The 17937-nt window shown below is 44.8% G+C and overlaps 1 protein-coding gene across 2 annotated transcripts in view; it reads right to left on the bottom strand.

Moving 5' to 3' along the window:
* Positions 1 to 17392, bottom strand: part of birc6 (baculoviral IAP repeat containing 6) — a 55685-nt gene extending 38293 nt beyond the window's left edge. Inside the window, exons 1-28 of one of the 2 annotated variants that reach the window (XM_017309038.1) lie at positions 17235 to 17392; positions 16639 to 16770; positions 16455 to 16552; positions 16215 to 16362; positions 15988 to 16121; positions 15166 to 15312; positions 14906 to 15093; positions 14132 to 14440; positions 13141 to 13240; positions 12793 to 13007; positions 12484 to 12692; positions 11974 to 12326; positions 11646 to 11865; positions 10646 to 10782; positions 10429 to 10566; positions 9485 to 9612; positions 9260 to 9388; positions 8922 to 9137; positions 8660 to 8843; positions 6989 to 7192; positions 6547 to 6680; positions 5310 to 5463; positions 5102 to 5218; positions 4070 to 4230; positions 1426 to 1552; positions 1229 to 1339; positions 879 to 1137; positions 236 to 807 (exon numbers count right to left, since the gene is read on the bottom strand). In XM_017309038.1, the coding sequence (XP_017164527.1) occupies positions 236 to 807; positions 879 to 1137; positions 1229 to 1339; positions 1426 to 1552; positions 4070 to 4230; positions 5102 to 5218; positions 5310 to 5463; positions 6547 to 6680; positions 6989 to 7192; positions 8660 to 8843; positions 8922 to 9137; positions 9260 to 9388; positions 9485 to 9612; positions 10429 to 10566; positions 10646 to 10782; positions 11646 to 11865; positions 11974 to 12326; positions 12484 to 12692; positions 12793 to 13007; positions 13141 to 13240; positions 14132 to 14440; positions 14906 to 15093; positions 15166 to 15312; positions 15988 to 16121; positions 16215 to 16362; positions 16455 to 16552; positions 16639 to 16770; positions 17235 to 17380 (5170 nt within the window). In that variant the 5' untranslated portion in view covers positions 17381 to 17392. Of the gene's footprint in view, positions 1 to 235; positions 808 to 878; positions 1138 to 1228; positions 1340 to 1425; positions 1553 to 4069; positions 4231 to 5101; positions 5219 to 5309; positions 5464 to 6546; positions 6681 to 6988; positions 7193 to 8659; positions 8844 to 8921; positions 9138 to 9259; positions 9392 to 9484; positions 9613 to 10428; positions 10567 to 10645; positions 10783 to 11645; positions 11866 to 11973; positions 12327 to 12483; positions 12693 to 12792; positions 13008 to 13140; positions 13241 to 14131; positions 14441 to 14905; positions 15094 to 15165; positions 15313 to 15987; positions 16122 to 16214; positions 16363 to 16454; positions 16553 to 16638; positions 16771 to 17234 lie in introns of both variants that reach the window. The other variant, XM_017309037.1, reaches the window with a different exon arrangement.
* Positions 17393 to 17937: the final 545 nt, after the last annotated feature.

Consider the following 17937-nt stretch of genomic DNA (forward strand, 5'->3'; position numbering starts at 1 on the left):
CTTTATGCCTGTGTTTTAAAAAAAACCATCAAGTTAATTCAGCACTGTTTTTCTGTATCAGATCTGTCAATCCGATAGAATACCTCAACTCAGATGTCGGTATTGTATCAATAGTGAAAAAAATGGTTCGGTGCATCCCTAATAGAAGGCAAAACAAAGCAGGTGAAGATGCTGATCTAGTTTGACGAAGCCAACAGAAAGTTAAAGTGGTGTGATGACTGAACGGAAGTCTCACCGATGATCATTGCCATGGCACTGCTGTTGCACTGACCCAACGCTGACAAGATCTGGCTCATTATCTGTTGGTTAGCTAGCACCAGGTCAGCCACGCCAGCAGGGGCCCCGGGACTGGACGAAACTCCTCCCGCCACGCTCTCCTTGCTTCCACAGACCTTCTCCTCATCTGAGACGCTGCTGTCGGCGGCACCGCTGCCAACCGGCGGCAACCGCCCGCTGAACTCACGGTCCCCTGACAGAGGAAGCTGCACTAGCACGTTCACCAGTTTCAGCAGGTTGAACATGAGCTGGTCGCGCGTAGTTTCCCCGCACACGGCCTTGGCGTCTCCTGGTCGGATGATGTTGGCAAACAGACCTCCGAAGCAGGCGCGGGCCCCCACGGAGCTGTCAGAGCCGCTGCGGGACACCACCTTGTCTGAGCACGTGATGTAGTGGTGAACCAGGAACGTGATGGACTCCAGGACGGAGGAAATGGTGGACACGGACACCACCTCGAAGTTCTGCTCCAGGGTAAAGTCCAGCAGCTTGACCTGGGCATCCAGAGGACCCTGACCCGACTGGAACGGGCCCCTAGAGAGCCAGCACAACCAGTCAGCTGCACCTCTTAAACTCTGATTAAGCTAATTTGACTGGAAGCTCACCTCTCAGTGGATAGGATGTGGATGAGCTTCAGCAGGAACTCGCTGAACATTTGGGGGCAGGTGGAGGATAGGTGGACCTGCAGGCGACTCAGGAACTCATGCATGGCCTGTGTGGCGGTGGGGCCCACCTGGGAGCTGTGCTGACTGGTCCCATTGGTGCTACTGCTGGACAGGAAGCGCACCAGCACATGGACAAGGGTGGGATCCGACACCATCTGCTGGGCCGTGCTGTCCTGGGAGTTCAGCACGCTGATGGAGGCTGGAGGCAGAAACACAGCTTTAACACACACAAACACAAGCACGTGCACACCCACACACACATCCTCCTGCATTGTGAGGGCCCCACTGACCAGAGGGGGGCATGTTGGTCATCAGGGTGAGAGAGTGTAGCACCAGGCACCATGTTCTCAGGGAAGTGCTGGGGTACCAGGCCAGCACCGAGATGAAGCTGCTGACAGAGGCTGCACACACGCACGCATACACGTTAAAAACACTTACAGAAACAGTAAAGCAATTTGAAACGGCCGGGGGGGGTTTAAGAGCCCACCTTGGTTGAGTGGGATGGTGGGCACCCGGCTGGCGTTGAAGAGGAAAATATCTGATCCACTGTCTTCGCTGCCACCAGAACACGTGTTTAGACTGAGTGTTAGCCACAACTGCAGCAGCGACTCCAGCTAGGAGGAGAACACACACATTTCACCTGGCTGCTCCTTATTATAAACACTCACTAAGCTCATCGCTTCTCCAACTCGAATGATAAAAATGGTGGAAAAATGCTGTCTCAGGGTTTCCCTCAGTGTACTTCAAGCCTGCTGGGTCAACAGATTTAACTTGTGCCCCCACCAGGCTTAGTATTGTTAATTTATGTAATTTCTTTTAATGATTGCCGTTTTCTAAAGATTAATAGCTGGTGTTTAGGTATTCATCTTCCACTCGTTAGATCAGGGGTCCCCAAATTTTTCCTGTGAGGGCCACATAACTTTTCCCTTCTCTGGTGGGGGGCCGGAGTCAGTTTGTAACAGAAAAAGTGTGACGATTGTAGGAGTACCTAAATGTAAAATATATATTGTTTTCCAGACAGCACAGTCAAATAACCCTCTCTGGGTTCTTCACAGAATAAATCCAGGAAGGATTATAGTCCGTATTTTACGAACTATGAGCCGCACTGGACTATAAGCCACAACCCCAAAGTTTTTTTTTAAACCAGTAAACATACACATATAAACCACGGATATCTCTGCCGCTCCAGGTTTTCCACAACGATGCAACAGCAGCAAAGGGGGGCGGACAGCCAAAATTTGAGTCATAAGTCAATTGAATATCACATTTATTATGGTTGAAAAAGAAAAAGTTGCCAAGATTAGATTTAACAGAACTGATTACGGTAGTTTCCGAAGGTAACTGCAACAGTAAAAGTGCTAAAGCAGTGGTCCCCAACCTTTTTATTACCGCGGACTGGTCAAGACTTGGAAATTTTGTTGCGGCCTGGGGGAGAGAGGGAGAACGAGAATACAACCTGTTGAATGTGATAGGTAGCCAATCAGAAAGTGCGGTGACGTAAGAACAGAGGGGAATCCCAAACAGCTGACATATTGTACAACTGAGAGTCCGGTAGATATCGGAGATGATATGTGGAAATGTTTATTATTAAATCTAAAGGTCATTATTATGCTTATTCAGTTAAAAATGTTAACTATGAAAAAACACAGTCACCTTCAAATCATAGTGCAGCAAATAAAGCGGCTGCTCCCGTCGTCTTTTATCCACCGCCTTTTCTTTTTGTTACGTCTTTTATCTATTAAAATGACTCCACAAACTATCACTATTGCTTCTACATCGTCATCCGTGTTTGGTTATTCTAAATTCCYGCYATGTTGGGGGTTTTACTGGATTATCCTCTGGAATCAGGATGTTTGTGAGTGGAATCGGTTCGTGCTGCTCCTGCCTTGGAGACATGAACCGATCGAACCTGTTGTACTTTTATCAGCTCTGTGGTCACAGAGGTTTGGAGAATCGGCCGACAATTCTTAAGTCTTGCTGTCTAAACCACACTTAAGACTCACAAGCTCTACTCATCTCCTCTCGACCACTGCCCAAACGCTCTCTGACTTTGGTCGCTATGGTAGCGTTTATATATCCCTTCAAAATAACAGAAGCGCCACAAAAACGAACATTTTACTTTCGTGAAAATTTTAACTCACGATAATGACTAACAGGAGCCCTAAGTTTGTTCTCTGCAACGAGACGGTCCCATCGGGGAGTGATGGGAGATAATAACACCCGAGGTGTGCTGCTTGAGCACAGCCTGCTTGGTCTCTATGTGGCAAAGCAGCATGAAGCTTCATTGCCTCAATAGCAGCCAGTCGCCGCATGTTACGCAAACCCGTATACTCATGCTTTGATTTTCACCAAGCACGAGTACGAAAACCCATGCAAAGTCTATGGGGCCCGGGTGTACACGACAACTGCACGAGCAAGGGAGTGGCTGCAACATGCCACACAAGATAAGACCGGTAGGTGAGTAATGTGGGACTCACCTACCGGTCCGGGATAAATCCATTCTCCCGTCTCTTCTCTGGGCCTTTTCCCCTTTGCAAAGAAACTTTCCAAAGACACCTGATCTGTTTCTTACTCATTTTGCTGCTTGTGGGTTCAGTGTTGGCGCGCAAGTAACCGAGACTTCCAATGATTCACTTCCTGCTAAAGAGCCCCCTGGTGGTTGAAGAAAAATCCACATATAAACGGCTTATAGTCCGGAAAATACGGTAAATGAAACAAAAAAAATAAATCTGAACGCTCTCTGGTATTGTTCAGGGGGCTGGACCAAATGTGGAGGCGGGCTGGATTCGGCCCGCGGGCCACAGTATGGGGACCACTGCTTTAGATAATGAATAACTGTCAAGTGATGATTTCAAATTTCCTGTCAAATATAAACATGATTTACCTAAAACACATGGCGGGCAGCTGGATGACTGCCCTATTGCCCCGATAGTGAGTTTTCTGGGGGAAGTCCTGTATCTTGTTTACTAAACTGCTTTTCTGGTGTAAATATCGCAAAAGCCCTGAAAAAAAAGAAGCCTGAAGACGAACGTGCAGGACTACATTTCCCAACAGATTCTCTGCTTCAAATGTCCTGGATATAACTCAGCTAAAAAACAGGCAGCAAGGACGGAGCATCTTTAGTCAGTCACCTGCACATGGTGGACCTGCAGCATGGAGAAAAGCTTGTTGAAACAGTTGCTCAGAATGGGAACGGAGGAGGGCTGGATGGTGGGGCCACTGCAGGGTGGGGAGCCCCCGCTGTGGAATGCTCTGAGCAGGGAGTCGTCGGTCCCATTGGCGGGCTGGGTGACTGCAACACAAACACACAAAGTCTTCATGTGGTACACAGAGCATGGTGCCACACTGACACAACTATGGCTTCCTGGCTTTTCCCCAGAGGAAAAGATTTTGAGCCTTCTGCTGTGTTTATAAGTAACAAAGATAAAGGGACAGTTATTTCCATGGGGGAAGAGTTGAAGCAATAAATAGGGATCAAAGTGAAGTTCTCAACAAGTCCTTTCTTCTTCAGAGCCAGACTGCAAACAAAAAGCCAGCAGCAGCAGGTCAATAACAGTAGTAACCCTGGGATCCAGCAACATCCAGCAAAAAAAATAAAAAATTCTTCATAAAACTTGAGTAAAAATTATATTAAAAAATACATCTGGGGTCCTGAGCTCTTTCCTCAATTATAGGGAACAACTTTATTTAAAAATACTTCAACTCCGAATGGAAATAAAATGGTCTTACTCCCACTTATCTAGTTTGTGTGATTATAGAGAATTATGATGATGGCTAAAGGTAGGAAGGATCTCCTTCAGCAGTCTGTATCACAGGGAATCAGAACCAAGTCTCTAACTGAAGACACTTTGTTATTGTATCACTGTCTTATAAAGAGAATGATCTGGGCTGTTCATGATGTTCTTCACTTTCGGAATCATGCCTCTTTGTACCATCAGGTCATCTTCAGAACAGAACTAGAGCCTTTTGACCAGGTTGTGGAGCCTTTTTAAGTCCCGGGTTCTGATGCTGTAACAGATTAGCTAATTCTCTACAGACTTATAGAAGATCTGAAGAACCCTGCAGAAAACACTAAATACTCAAAGCTTCCTCAGAACCAGTCTGCTCTATTCAAATCTAATAAAATAGTTTAAAAAAAAAAAAAACAACATTGAGCTTCTTACTTGTAGATGAACTGGAACTGAGAGCCTGTAGAATGGAGTCAGCCTGTAAAGTTGCCATCATTTTCAGCATTAGCTCAGCCTGCTGCTCCAGGCCAACTTCAAGTCGGGCATCCAGCGCTGTAAAACAAGAAGCCGAGCATTTAGCCTAGGGTTGGATGGAAGCTATTATGAAAAGTAGAGCTGGTGCTGAACAAAAGGAGAGGTTCACCTTGAGACACAGACACCGACACACACTGAGAGGCTGGCTTTTCAGGGGTGACCGAAGGTTTGGATACCGGAATCCCAACCCCTCCGATGTATGGGTTGTACCCATATGTTCCATAGTCAGCACCCCAGTAGTCATACCAGGTGCTGCTTATTGGCTGAGATAAAAAAAAAAAAACCACAAGGACAATTTGTTACTCACAAATACAACATAACAACCGATTCTAGTTATTACTGGACAGGTGGAGCTGAACAAAATGTTTAATATTTTGTCCTTACCAGGTTCTGAAATTACTTCAATATACCTTCAAGTGAAAAATTCCAGTTTACATGTAATAAGATCTGTGCAGAAAACTAGGTACACCCCATGATTGAATACTGAGCAGGAGTGACTCAGTAGTAGCTTCCTATTTTACTGCTAGGAATAGGTTTTGCAGACATGTCTTCCTTCATATCCCATCACAGCATCTCAATGAGAACGAGGCTTGGCTTTGACTAGGCCTTTTCAGCCACTCTTTGTGCAGAATGATGGACTTTCATTAATACGATTTTATGGAGTGATAAAAATCAGTTAATGAGATTATTTGATAAGCAACGCCTGAGACTTTCCTTCAGTCTTGTGAAGCACAATGGGAACACCAACTTTGGACTTTGTTGCTTTGTAAATAACGACGATGTGAACACATCTTAGTAACTGTAGACCTGGTAAAGACCAAATAACTTTCTATGGAGACCCAATAAGTTACACAAAGTCAGATTACTTGTGTTTTTAATGGGCTTTTCACTTCTTTGTTACCAACTAAAAGTAATCAGTGTATTTACACAGAGCAAATTAAAGAAAATCTATTTCTTCCAAAACCAAAGGAAGACATTTTATCTAAAAGATCCATTGGATCAGATTGCCGGTCTTCTGAAAATCTGAAAGAACGTAAATTTACTGACATGTAAACGATTTCTTATGCAAGTAAGGAAGGACGACACTAAGGAAGGACAACAAATAATGGAATTGGGAATAACATCTTGAAGTACAAATATTTTCCCAATCTTTTATTTGTTTATACATTCGTACCCAGACTTCCAGAAATATTATAATTAAATATGATACCTTTCTAAATGACAGTCTTGGATAAGTCATTTCTAGGTTAACTGATGGACAAATAAGAAACCTTTGGCATTTTAAGCTTTTAAACTGATGATAGGTGAAAGAGAATGAAAGAACAAAAGTCATAGAATCAACATACCTTAAATACTTTGGCAGCAAGTGGATCTTTTTCCAAATCAATATCTAAAGGATCAATATCGACATCCATGAGGTCTTGTAGCAAGTCAAAGTCTATGTCTTTATCTTTTTCCAAAGACGATAGAGGCGGAGCACCTGTGGATAACAAAAAGATCTTTAGTATTACTAGGTTAATGCGAGAAAACATTTAAGCAACAGACACTTAACAGCAACACGGCAAATACTGCAGGGCAAAGATTCTGTCCAGCAAACCTAACTGAAAAACTGTCAATGCCATAGTAACAAGCTCGATCAAAAGCAAGTGATGAACTCACATTTATAGTATTTATATTAAAGAGGAAAATGTATTCCAAAACCTTTCATAGTGCAATCTAAAAATATCTGGGTTTAACAGTAATACTGCTGTGGGACATGTGGTGAACGGATAGAGGGGCCCCACGTACTCTGGAACACGGTGGAGGTCCCTGTGGTCCCTGCGATGATGTCTGGCACCAGAGCTTCATCGATGGTCTCTACCAGGGGAATGGTGGAAGGCTGGGCCAAAGAGTCGTCTGAGTCTGCCACGGCTGAGGACGATGACGCCCCTGCCTCCTCACCCACAACCACCTCTTCCATGGCATCCAGAGAGCCCGGAGACATTAGTTCACCTTGGGTCAGAACAACAAGGTCAGATGCTGAACTTGCTTCATACCCTGAGCTGAGAAAACCCTCATCATCTGTGATCCAACCCATCGTCACAACATGGCTAACTTAGAAAGATGGGGGAGAACTGCTGCCTCTAACCGGTACGGTCGCCGTCTGCCTCAGTGCGGTTCAGGTAGTGAGCTTTTCCATTTATGTAGTCTGTTCCTTGTTATTGAGGGCGGGTCGTGAGCGCGCAGCAGCTGTGTTCAATTCTCTACTGATGTCTGCAGCAACACTCGGCAAAGGAGAACCTCAAGTTTGTAGTTCTGGACTCAAATAAACCCAGATATTTCATTTTGTCCTATAGAAATTCATTACTGGCCGAAACATAATGAGAAAGACTCCGATCATTTGGTTATTTTTGCTGTACATGTTAATATAATTACATTCCGGCACTTTTTCTAAATGCGCAAGCTTTTGGATTTGCAGTCAAAAGATGTAAACCAATAGCCACGTCTGAACTTTTCTTTTTTTAGTCTGAAGGCAAAATAAAAATCATCTCACAAGCTAATATTATGTAGTTCATAAGCTAATACTATGTAGTTGTCAGCAGAAAAATGTCTATTAGAAAGCTGACCAGCTGCTCCATTTCTCTCTTCTTTACGGCTGCCTTTCTTAAGAGCAACTAGCTGCTAGCACAACTGCTAAATCAACATCATTCTACTTCAAAACTTAGCGCATGTGGTCCTGGCGCTGATCGTGATTAAACCCATAGCTGTTCCTCTATACTGAACAGCTCTCTGATAGCAGATGGCATATCTGCATATAGCCCCACAGCTAAACTTTACAGTTGTTTTGGAGTTTTCAGTGACGTAAATCACGAGCCAACTAATGAATGTGATCAGCTGTCAATCAAATGGTTTCGGTGCCGTACCGTTATCGATCCTGGTAGTACTACCCCTAGAGGTACTGAGCAGGTACTGAAATCTGAGAACAGCCGGGCTGAGCTGCGCCGGATTTGCTAATGGAAAACAAATTTGGCCAAGACCGTACCGGTCAGAGGTGGGCTAGTGGAGAAGCGCCTTTAGCATCCAAAAACAACAAGGAACAAGGAAGGCAGGTGTCTGCACATTTAAGCTTTAACTCGTTATGTTGACCGCTTGACAGCTCAGACCAATGGGAATCATTGTCAGCGAGCAGTTCTTTCGCCTCCAGCAGGGAGGCGGGATCTTGCGCTGCAACATGCCTATATCAGTGTGTTCAATCAGAGTTGTTTCACTTGTTAAAAGTCATGTGGTGCCAAGACAAATGTTCTGAATTTAGATACATCCTTCATTATGGGGTTTTTCCCATAATGAGACATCTCAGTCAAACCGTGGTTAGACTGAGATGTTTGTACGTTTTTATTTCTGTTTCCACCCTCCCAACAACTCATGCAACAACTGGGTCAATTGGGTAAAAAGTGGGGGTCATAACCAAATGAAACAGACCTGCCAGGATGTCCTGGAGCATACATGTGAGGGAGTACTGTGCCCAAGCCCCTCCCCAGGAGATGTCCCCTCGATTGAAGTCTGTTCCTACAAGCAGTAGCAGAAGGCGTTCCAGCTGCTGTTCAGACACCACCTCACACAGATGGATTGTAGGTCTTGTGGCATTAGCTATCCTAGCAAGTACCTACAGAGACAAACAACATTGGTCACATGTCTATACAGAGAACATTTAGAAGATCTGCACCTTATTTCAGACAAATACCTTGCAGACAAATAGCAACAGGTCCGCATGGCAAGTGAAGTCCATAGAGAGCAAAAACAGGGCGAGTTTCTGCACTACAGAGATGCAGCGTTCATGGGACAGAGTGAAGGGCAGAGGTTCTACTTCTGGGGCTTCTTTGGCTGTTGTGGACTCTGCATCCAGTGTAGAGCGAGGCCATTCAGCTGTCCGTCTCAGACGGATCAGGTCTTTAAAGTGCTGAGGGAGGAAAACAGAGCCAAAGGCAATCAAACATACAGCTGAAGAATCTGACACTACAGTTGTTCCTAACTGTTGTTCATTTAGTGACATTTGATGTTAAAAGTCTGACAGGTTCTCACCTTAGATGTAGCTTGTTTGAGTTTGGCCTGTTCCACTAGCAGTTTGTAAGAGGAACCTTTGTTGCTTTGGATTTTCTCCTTCTCTATTTGCTCAACCAAAGCCTTCTGTTTGGCTTTCAATAGATTTAACTGCTGCAATAAAACAGGCACAATTAAAACAAACACTGCAGATGTATTTCTGTAAGGCTCCTCAGTCATTCTGGCTTTGGACTTAAACATGTTTACCTGTTTGTGATGAACGAGCTGCTTGCGAAGTTTCCGTGAGTACAGCCGATCCAGGCTGCTGCTGCCTTTAGCTGTCCTGTTGGAGTTCTGAGACTGAAGCGTGTTGTTGATGAAACTCCACTGAATCCCTGAGGAACAGAAAAACAAAACATTACAAAAGGAAAGAACAGAACAGTTTGAGCAAACTGTCTATACAGGAGCAAGCCCTTCCCTAACAAACAAATTATTATTTCCTCTGTAGGATGGATATGGGTAATAACTGGGCCTGTCACAATAACACATTTTTTGCGATAAAAGTTATTGCAATAAATGATGTTGCTGTTCTGAAATCTTTTTCAAGTAGCAAAGTGGTAAAAAAAAGGCATGATAATGCAAGAGCACATTCTCAAAGATCAATACGCTTTAAATTCTAATTTAACACTGAAACTGGAAGTTCCAAATGTCATTTTAAGTGTCGAAAACAACAGAAACGACAAAAAATGAAGTCTCTGTAAACAAAATTGTCCTTCATCAAAAGGGCTTGTTGAGACCAAAGCACCAGAGTGAAGACTTTTATCATCCAGTTTTTGGAAGAAAGAGAGAACAGAAAAATGCCAAATCTTCCAAATAGAAATTATGGAGCTTGTTTTAGTTTATTGTACAATTAACTGATTTATTGGTTATTGAGACAGGCCTAATAAAATCTTTTGATAAATGTTACATGTCATCACCTTCCTAAAATAATGTCATATGTCAATCAGATGTGATGTTGGCAAAGAATTTTTGACACATCTGTGGACAGAGTCTACACGGCTCACAGAACACCAACTGCATGTATGAGTGTGTGGGAGCTTTTAGTCTTTAAATTCTAAACATTTCAAAAGAAAATCTTTTGTACCAGCATTACAAATGACAAAATGCATCTGTAGAGCTGGAAAAAATGAAAAAGGCATCATGTCTTCTACCTGTTACAGGCCGATCCCTTTCCTTCCCTCCAAGGTTCTTCTTCGCCCCTGAGGCTTCATCTTCAATGCTGGCTACATAGTCCAAGAGTCTTGAAACCAACATCACCACCCAGCTGATCATGGGAATGTCCAAAATGCCTGGAGGAAACGGACTCATTTTTTTACCCAATTCTGCATGTTTTGATGATTGTGTCAGTATGTGCTGCACTGGGATTACCTTCTGTCCTGCGCTGGGAAGCAGCCTGTGGTCGCTGCAGAGGGGAGAGCAAACTGTCCAACAGGTTCAGGAGACCCTCCAACACGCCACTGTTACTCAGGGATCTCTGGCCAATGCAGGACAGGAGCATGAACACTCTGCCAAAACAAGACAGGCTTTAGTCTCAGCAAACCGCAACAGAACAGAAAAATGTCCATAACTGTCCCTCAGTGAGCAAGTCCAAGAATGTAAATTCACACAAAAGATAAAAATAGACATAACTAATGTAAAAACAGAACTAAAAATTCTGTGCACTGGATGTCCTCCTGTAGAGCCACCATCATGGACAGATGTTGAACACATTTACAATGTTATTTGAAATTTGTCAAAGTAGAAATAATAGTAGAGACATAAACACTCAGAGAGTTTGTAGGGAGCAGTGATGGTTATAAAGTGCAACAGCTGCTGGGAGGAAGGACCTACGATAACGCTCCTTTGTGCACTGAGGATGAAACAATCAAGTTTCCCCTTTCTTTGGCAGAGAATCGGACAAAAAATAATACACACTACGTTTTCTGAGACCCTGAAAATATGATCACTGAGCATTTTTCTTGTAGTGAAAGCACCATTTCATAATCCTTGCTAAGAGAAAATACATTCAGTCTCTCTTTCTCTCATCATAATGCATTTATTCACTGGACCTGAAACTAATAAACACAGCTTAACTTCAGCAAGCAAATTGTTGACAATAAATGCTCTACAATTCCCCCCTGTGGTCTTTACAGCTGATCTGTGAGAGCCAAGAAATGTGTCCGTCCCACCAAGTGCATTCTCTATATGTAATAGAGCGGACCACATCAGAAAAAAGTTAACCTTTTTCCATTCCTCAACTTCCTGTCTACTCAAACTAAAGCTTCATGTCTTTGTGGAAGTTAAGTGCAAAAGACTCAGAACTCATTAAAGCCCAAATTCTGGCAACTTGTGGAACAAAGGCAGAGAAGTGGCTCCTGTGTTGTCCTACCTGTCCTGGGGAAAGATAAGCAGCTGCTCAGAGTTGTAGAGCTCCTGCAGGACGTTGGAGAGGAACTGGCCCCACCAGCGCTCACCCCCACACAGCTGCACCAACAGCAGTCCAGCATGAAGACGGATTTTCGGCGTTCCGCTGATGCAGAGGTGTTTAAAAAGCTCCTCGCAGGCCTGGGCATGGAAGGTGTTCTGGAGCACTGAGGGAACTGAGTGTCCTGACAGCATAAACACACAAATCAATGAATCAAGTGTGCAAACCACGTAAAACATCCATAATACGGTCATTACTTGAAGTAAATCCCAATCAGTGCTCCACGCCTCACCGTTATTGGAGTGCAGAAGGCTGAGCAGCGTGTCCAGCAGGTAACGGATGATTGTCCTGAGCTGCTCAGTGGAGGAGATGTGGACCAGCCCCTGGGCCTCCGGGTCACAGGCCCTGGGCAGAGACTTGCGACAGGCGCCCAGGGACACCCGCAGCCTCTGGACGGCATGGTGGGCCAGGTTGAGCTGCAGCTGCAGCTGGATGCAGTCCTGATAGGCTGAGAAGACCCGCTGGTCCTCTTCTACCACCTTGTCTGGTTTCCGTAGGAAATACTGGGCATTATTGGCGCTGTTCAGAGGCGGAAGGTCGATGTTCTGAAGAAGAGTCTCCAATCGATGGCAAGCTAGATTGTACCTGGAGAACAGAGCAGAAAGCACTAATTACCTCAACCATTTCTGATGCCGTTTAAAGTTTGAGGTCTTTGGTGAGAACTGAATCTGACCAACACCACACATTTCCATCTGGTTCTCTCAACAACTGATGATCTGCCCTGACCCTCTCCATGAATCACCTGCACTGGATGTCCTCCTGCAGAGCCACCATCATGGTCAGATGTTGATCCACATCTGGCTGACTGGCAGCCTCACTTTCTCCCCGCAGAGGGTCATGCATTAGTTTAAGCTCACTCTCCCATGGCAGGATGTACGTGTGGCCGTAGAAGAAGCCTAACGGGATCTTTGCTCGCGCACTGGTGCTGCCGTAGCGTCCAATCACAGTGATCTGAAGGAACAGCTCGGATGCATTAATTGGCTTTTGGGACCTATAGAGTGGGACGGAATCACGTGCCCCACAATTCTCACCAGAATACAGAGAACCTGACCTTCATGAATCTGCAGACAGGCGGTGGCAGCAGGTCGTGCAGAATGAGCGAATGGGTGCTGATGTCAGTGGCCACCACCAGCCTGCGTCCGTCCACCTCCTCGCCCAGCGTCCAGATGTCGATGGACAGAGACGCCAAGTCTCCGCAGGTAGGGATCAGTGCATCGGTCAGCAGAACGGGGCGGCCGAAGTCCAGGGTGACGTAGCGTCGAGCTCCTGCACAGAAACGCACAACAGACCAATTACATCACAAACTGCGTCAAGGATATTGTATTCATGAAGCTTAACGATAATAAATAAAGTAATAACGTGTATGTCGTATGCAAGTACAGTAGTCAGCGTTACGTACCAGAGTGCATCCGCTCTATGATTATAGACTGGTGTGGAGGAGGCTGCAGGAAGTGAGATGCCTGAGAAATAGCCAGAGCCAGCCCACTGCCCATGGGGCTCTGCAACACAAAACCCTCCGAGTTCAACACACACCAACATCTTTACTTTGTTTAAAACAAGCAGCCTAAGAAGGGAAAGCTAAAAAATCAGTAGCTGCCCTTCCATTTACAATTGTGCAAAAAACTTATCTGATACTCTGCCAACGTTGTAAAAGCACAATTTTGCAATTGCTGCATTTCTGTTAAATAAGAAATGTAATTGAAAATCGCACTTCACATTAAAAAAAAGCTGTTAAAAATTACGGAGGTGACAAATGTGAACACTGACATGAGATATATTTGTATTTTCAGCCGTGTCACTGGCACCCATCACCAGCAATCAAAGGAGACGTCAGCAAGACTCTTAATACTTGAGAGCAGATATACAAGCTGGGTTTTTGGGAAATTGCAGTCGTTAACTTATATAAGAGTTATGGATTCAACACTTTCAAATGACAAACTCAATATTTGATGAACTGAGCAATGCTATGGAGCCAGCTGCACTTGTCGACGGAGGCCAGTGTCTAGAAATAAGCTGCTGTATACAAACCGGAATGATGCAAAAAGTGTTTCTATTGCTGCTTTGTGATACGACTAAAAAAAAAACCCACCTCATCCTAGTGCAATAAATAGAATTTGCGCAAATTTATGGTCTAGTGATTTGCGGTTTCACCCCTGAAAGACCAGTAAGAGCAACTGATAGACTTGCATTTAAAAGAAAAAGCTAAAGGATTTTCCTTTGTTGTGACCTAATGTTTTTATAGTTTTCCAGATAAACAATAACCACAAGAAATAAGCTATGAGAGGATGGTGTCAGTCAGTGTCAGCCTTGGTCGCTCAGCAGACTGTTGGAATCCTGAGCTCTTGAAATCAGAACCAAAACTGATGTGACATTCGGCCCAGGTTACTGACCGGCTTGGCTTTCTGCGTGTTCTTGTGTGCGGCCATGTTGACGGGCCCCTGGTCCATCATGGGGCCAGGGAACAGGTGAGCCAGCTCTGCGCTGAACGCTGCAGACACCGCCTCGTTGGGCGGCGTGAGGGGAGGGGTCATGAAGAGGGGCGTGGTTTTTGGTGTCGGTGGGATGACATCGGAGGGGTGAATGAAGAAGCCCGGGGCGGAGGAGTTGGAAGGCACAGAGTTACTCATGGATCCAACACCAGAAGCCACAGCAGCAGCAGCAGAGGTGGTCTGATGAAGCTTGGCCTCCAGCTTTGCTTTCTGCTTCAGCAACAACACCAGATTTAATCATAAAACAAAAAGACTGACAAGTAGTTTGACCCCATTTTTAGCAGGGATTAAAAGGGCAGTATTATGTATAGTCCAAGCACATGGTGCCATTTTATAGCACAATTAAGCAACTATTCTGCCTTCAGTTTACATATACATACATATATATATATATATATATATATATATATATATACACATACATACACTATAGTGACACCAGGTCTTTGCTAATTGCTGCTGGCTAGTCTGAGGAGCTGAGTGGAGGAGTCTTTCACAACTGAATGCCATGGGAGACTAAAGGATTTCTCAAACATGAATACATGAATGAAAGAATCAAGGCAACACATGACGTAAAGTTCAAAAATTCTGATTTTACATAATACTGCCCCTTTAATGACTTCCAAACACGGATGTCGTGCATTGGCATGGATGTAAATCTGATGAGAATTTCACCTGCTGCTGGAGCTTCAGCAGCTGCTGCTGTTTCTCCTGCAGCACCTGCAGCTGCTGCTCGGCTGAGACCATGGCATGCGACAGGGACTGCAGGGCCACCTGAGCTGCAGAACTCAGAGCTGTTGAAGCTTCTCCGACCGTCCCTGTTGACAGGCCGCCCATCGCCGGAGTCACACCAAACGTACTCACTGGGTTTAAAAACGACAAGTTTAGCAGACGAAAGACGAACAAAAGTTAGGTAAAAAGCGAGGAAGAGCTACCAGTGAACATGCTGGCATCATCTCGCTCCACCCGTGTGCCATCACTGGTGGATATGCAGGTAAAGTGCAAGGGCTCCACCTCCAGGAGTCCAGTCAGTGCGGTGAAGCTGCCCTCTGCCGCAGCAGAACTGCTCACTTTCCCATTCCCTGCAAAACAGTCCAGACCAAAAATCATGCAACATCCTCCTGTCTCCTCTAGTTAAATCGGGTTTTTGCAAATTTTACTTGAACACAACAGTTGGAAATCAACCGTTTTTATGGCTGGAACGTACACTCACTGGCCACTTTATTAGGTATGCCTGTTCAACTGCTTATTCACGCAAATGTTGAACCAGCCAATCACATGGCAGCAGCTCAATGCATTTAGGCATGGAGACATGGCCAAGAAGATCTGCTGCATTTCAAATCAAGCCTCAGAATGGAGAAGAAAGGTGATTTAAGTGACTTTGAACTTGGCATGGTTGTTTCTGAATACTCAGACCATACAGGCTGGTCTGAGTATTTCAGAAACTGCTGATCTACTTGGACTTTCACCCACAACCATCTCTAGGGTTTACAGAGAATGGTCCGAAAGGGGGGAAAACAGAGTAGCACTATCGATCAATGCTCGCCAGCTGCCATGGCAACCCTTGCTACTTCAAATTCTGACTCGCCATCAGGCAGGTAAGTTTGGTCTAATTTATTGTGCAAATATATTAGTGCACTTGGAATAAGATAAATCTAACTTACAAGTAACTTTTCAATGAGATATAGTAGTTTGTTTTGACTCAACTATTACTTAACATTGATGAGAAAGAGTTCAGTACAAAGCCCGGCTTCTACCTGAGAGAATTTCAGAGAGGTCGATCTCATCGGACTGGACCCCGATGCTGCTGTTGAAGGCGTTCTTGCAGGAGGAGCCACTGACCTCCAGGTCAAACAGCACCGGGTCAAATGGAGAGCTGTACAGACCGTACCTGAGGGGACGGAAGACAGTCCACATAAAACCAAGCTAAGCAGTGTAAACGTTTCTCACCTGTGGAGCGGCTTCGGGCCGAGTCGGACCGTACCTGGTTTGCAGCAGAGCTTCCAGAGGGGTGAGACGGTCCTGCAGCTGTCGAGAGATGGTGGTGAGCAGGGAGGCACAAGCTGTGCTGCAGCCTGCCAGGTCTTCCTCCTTCACGTAGTTCAGAAGTACAAAGTACCAAAACACAGAGCCTGTCCAAAGACACCGTGGAGAAACAAACGAAGGGTGAAACAAAAGTACAACAGGTGGGGGTGGGGCTCTGCCAGCATGCTCAGGTACTCACCACCAGTTGCTGCGGCAGGCAAGTAGGCCATGTTATCCAGCAGAGCCTTCAGAAGGCTGATGCCAAATCCCTGCTGACTTGGCTCTCCTTTCCCATTGCTGAATAAAGAGACAGAGAACAATGGTTGCCATAGAAACCACAGAGTCCAGTCCCCACAAACAAACTACTATTACATGTTTCTTACCTAATACAAAGTGCAAGAAATCGAGCACATTTGTGGGCTATGCTGCGGCCCACTTCAAAGAAACACACCCTCACGATGTCAGTTAACCGGCTCCTGGTTTTGGCCAGCAGGCCCTCCTTCCCTTCCCTGATGCTGAAAACAGAGAGCAGGACACTTCAGAATGAAGTCCTACAGGATTAGATGAAATATATGGGTAGAGGTGCAACGGTACCAGACCTGGGCTTGTCGCAATAAGCAATAAATTAATTGCACGATCAATAAAGATGAGCATTTCTGCGATTTCTCGTTTTTCTCTTCTTTCTCTCTACCAAAAACTGGATGATAAAAGCCTTCAGTCATGTGGTTTGATCTCAATTTATTTCATTTGTTGTTCTTGTTGTTTTGTTTATTTATTTTGGCTATTTAAAATGTCTTCCAATTCCACTGTCAAATGATCATTAGAATTTGAAGTGAATTTGCGATGAACATCATCGTTCATCGAAGGAAGTAACAAAATATAACTAAAGGAGGAATGCTTAGTTTTCTCCAAATGATTTGATCGACTCGTCTGGTTTCATCGTTACACCCCTACTTGATCGCCATTTGTTCAGGCCTGCCTGCAGGGTCCGTTGGAGAACACCCCCGCCAGCCAGCAGAGGATGTCGAGAATCAGGCTCTGAGCGTGCTCATTGCCTGGGTTGTCCTCTAACTGATGACACAACACATCCAGTAACTTCTCATGGAAGTCTGGGAACTGCAGCATGGCACAGCGCTGGACCCTGAAAAGCGCAAACATCTGTTAACCTGGGAGCAAACACCCAGAACACTAAAGCTAAGACAAGTACAGTGGTGTGAAAAAGTGTTTGCCCCCTTCCTTATTTCTTGTTTTTTTGCATGTTTGTCACACTTAAGTGTTTCGGAACATCAAACCAATTTAAACAATACTCAAGGACAACACAAGTAAACACAAAATGCAATTTGTAAATGAAGGTGTTTATTATTAAAGGAGAAAAAAAATCCAAACCATCATAGCCCTGTGTGAAAAAGTGATTGCCCCCTAAACCTAATAACTGGTTGGGCCACCCTTGGCAGCAACAACTGCAACCAAGCGTTTGCGATAACTTGCAATGAGTTTTTTACAGCGTTCTGGAGGAATTTTGGCCCACTCGTCTTTGCAGAATTGTTCTAATTCAGTTACATTAGAGGGTTTTCGAGCATGAACGGCCTTTTTAAGGTCATACCACAACATCTCAATAGGATTCAGGTCAGGACTTTGGCTAGGCCACTCCAAAGTCTTCATTTTGTTTTTCTTCAGCCATT

This window comes from Poecilia reticulata, linkage group LG15 (genome assembly GCF_000633615.1).
Source record: "Poecilia reticulata strain Guanapo linkage group LG15, Guppy_female_1.0+MT, whole genome shotgun sequence".
Classification (NCBI taxonomy): Eukaryota; Metazoa; Chordata; class Actinopteri; order Cyprinodontiformes; family Poeciliidae; genus Poecilia; species Poecilia reticulata.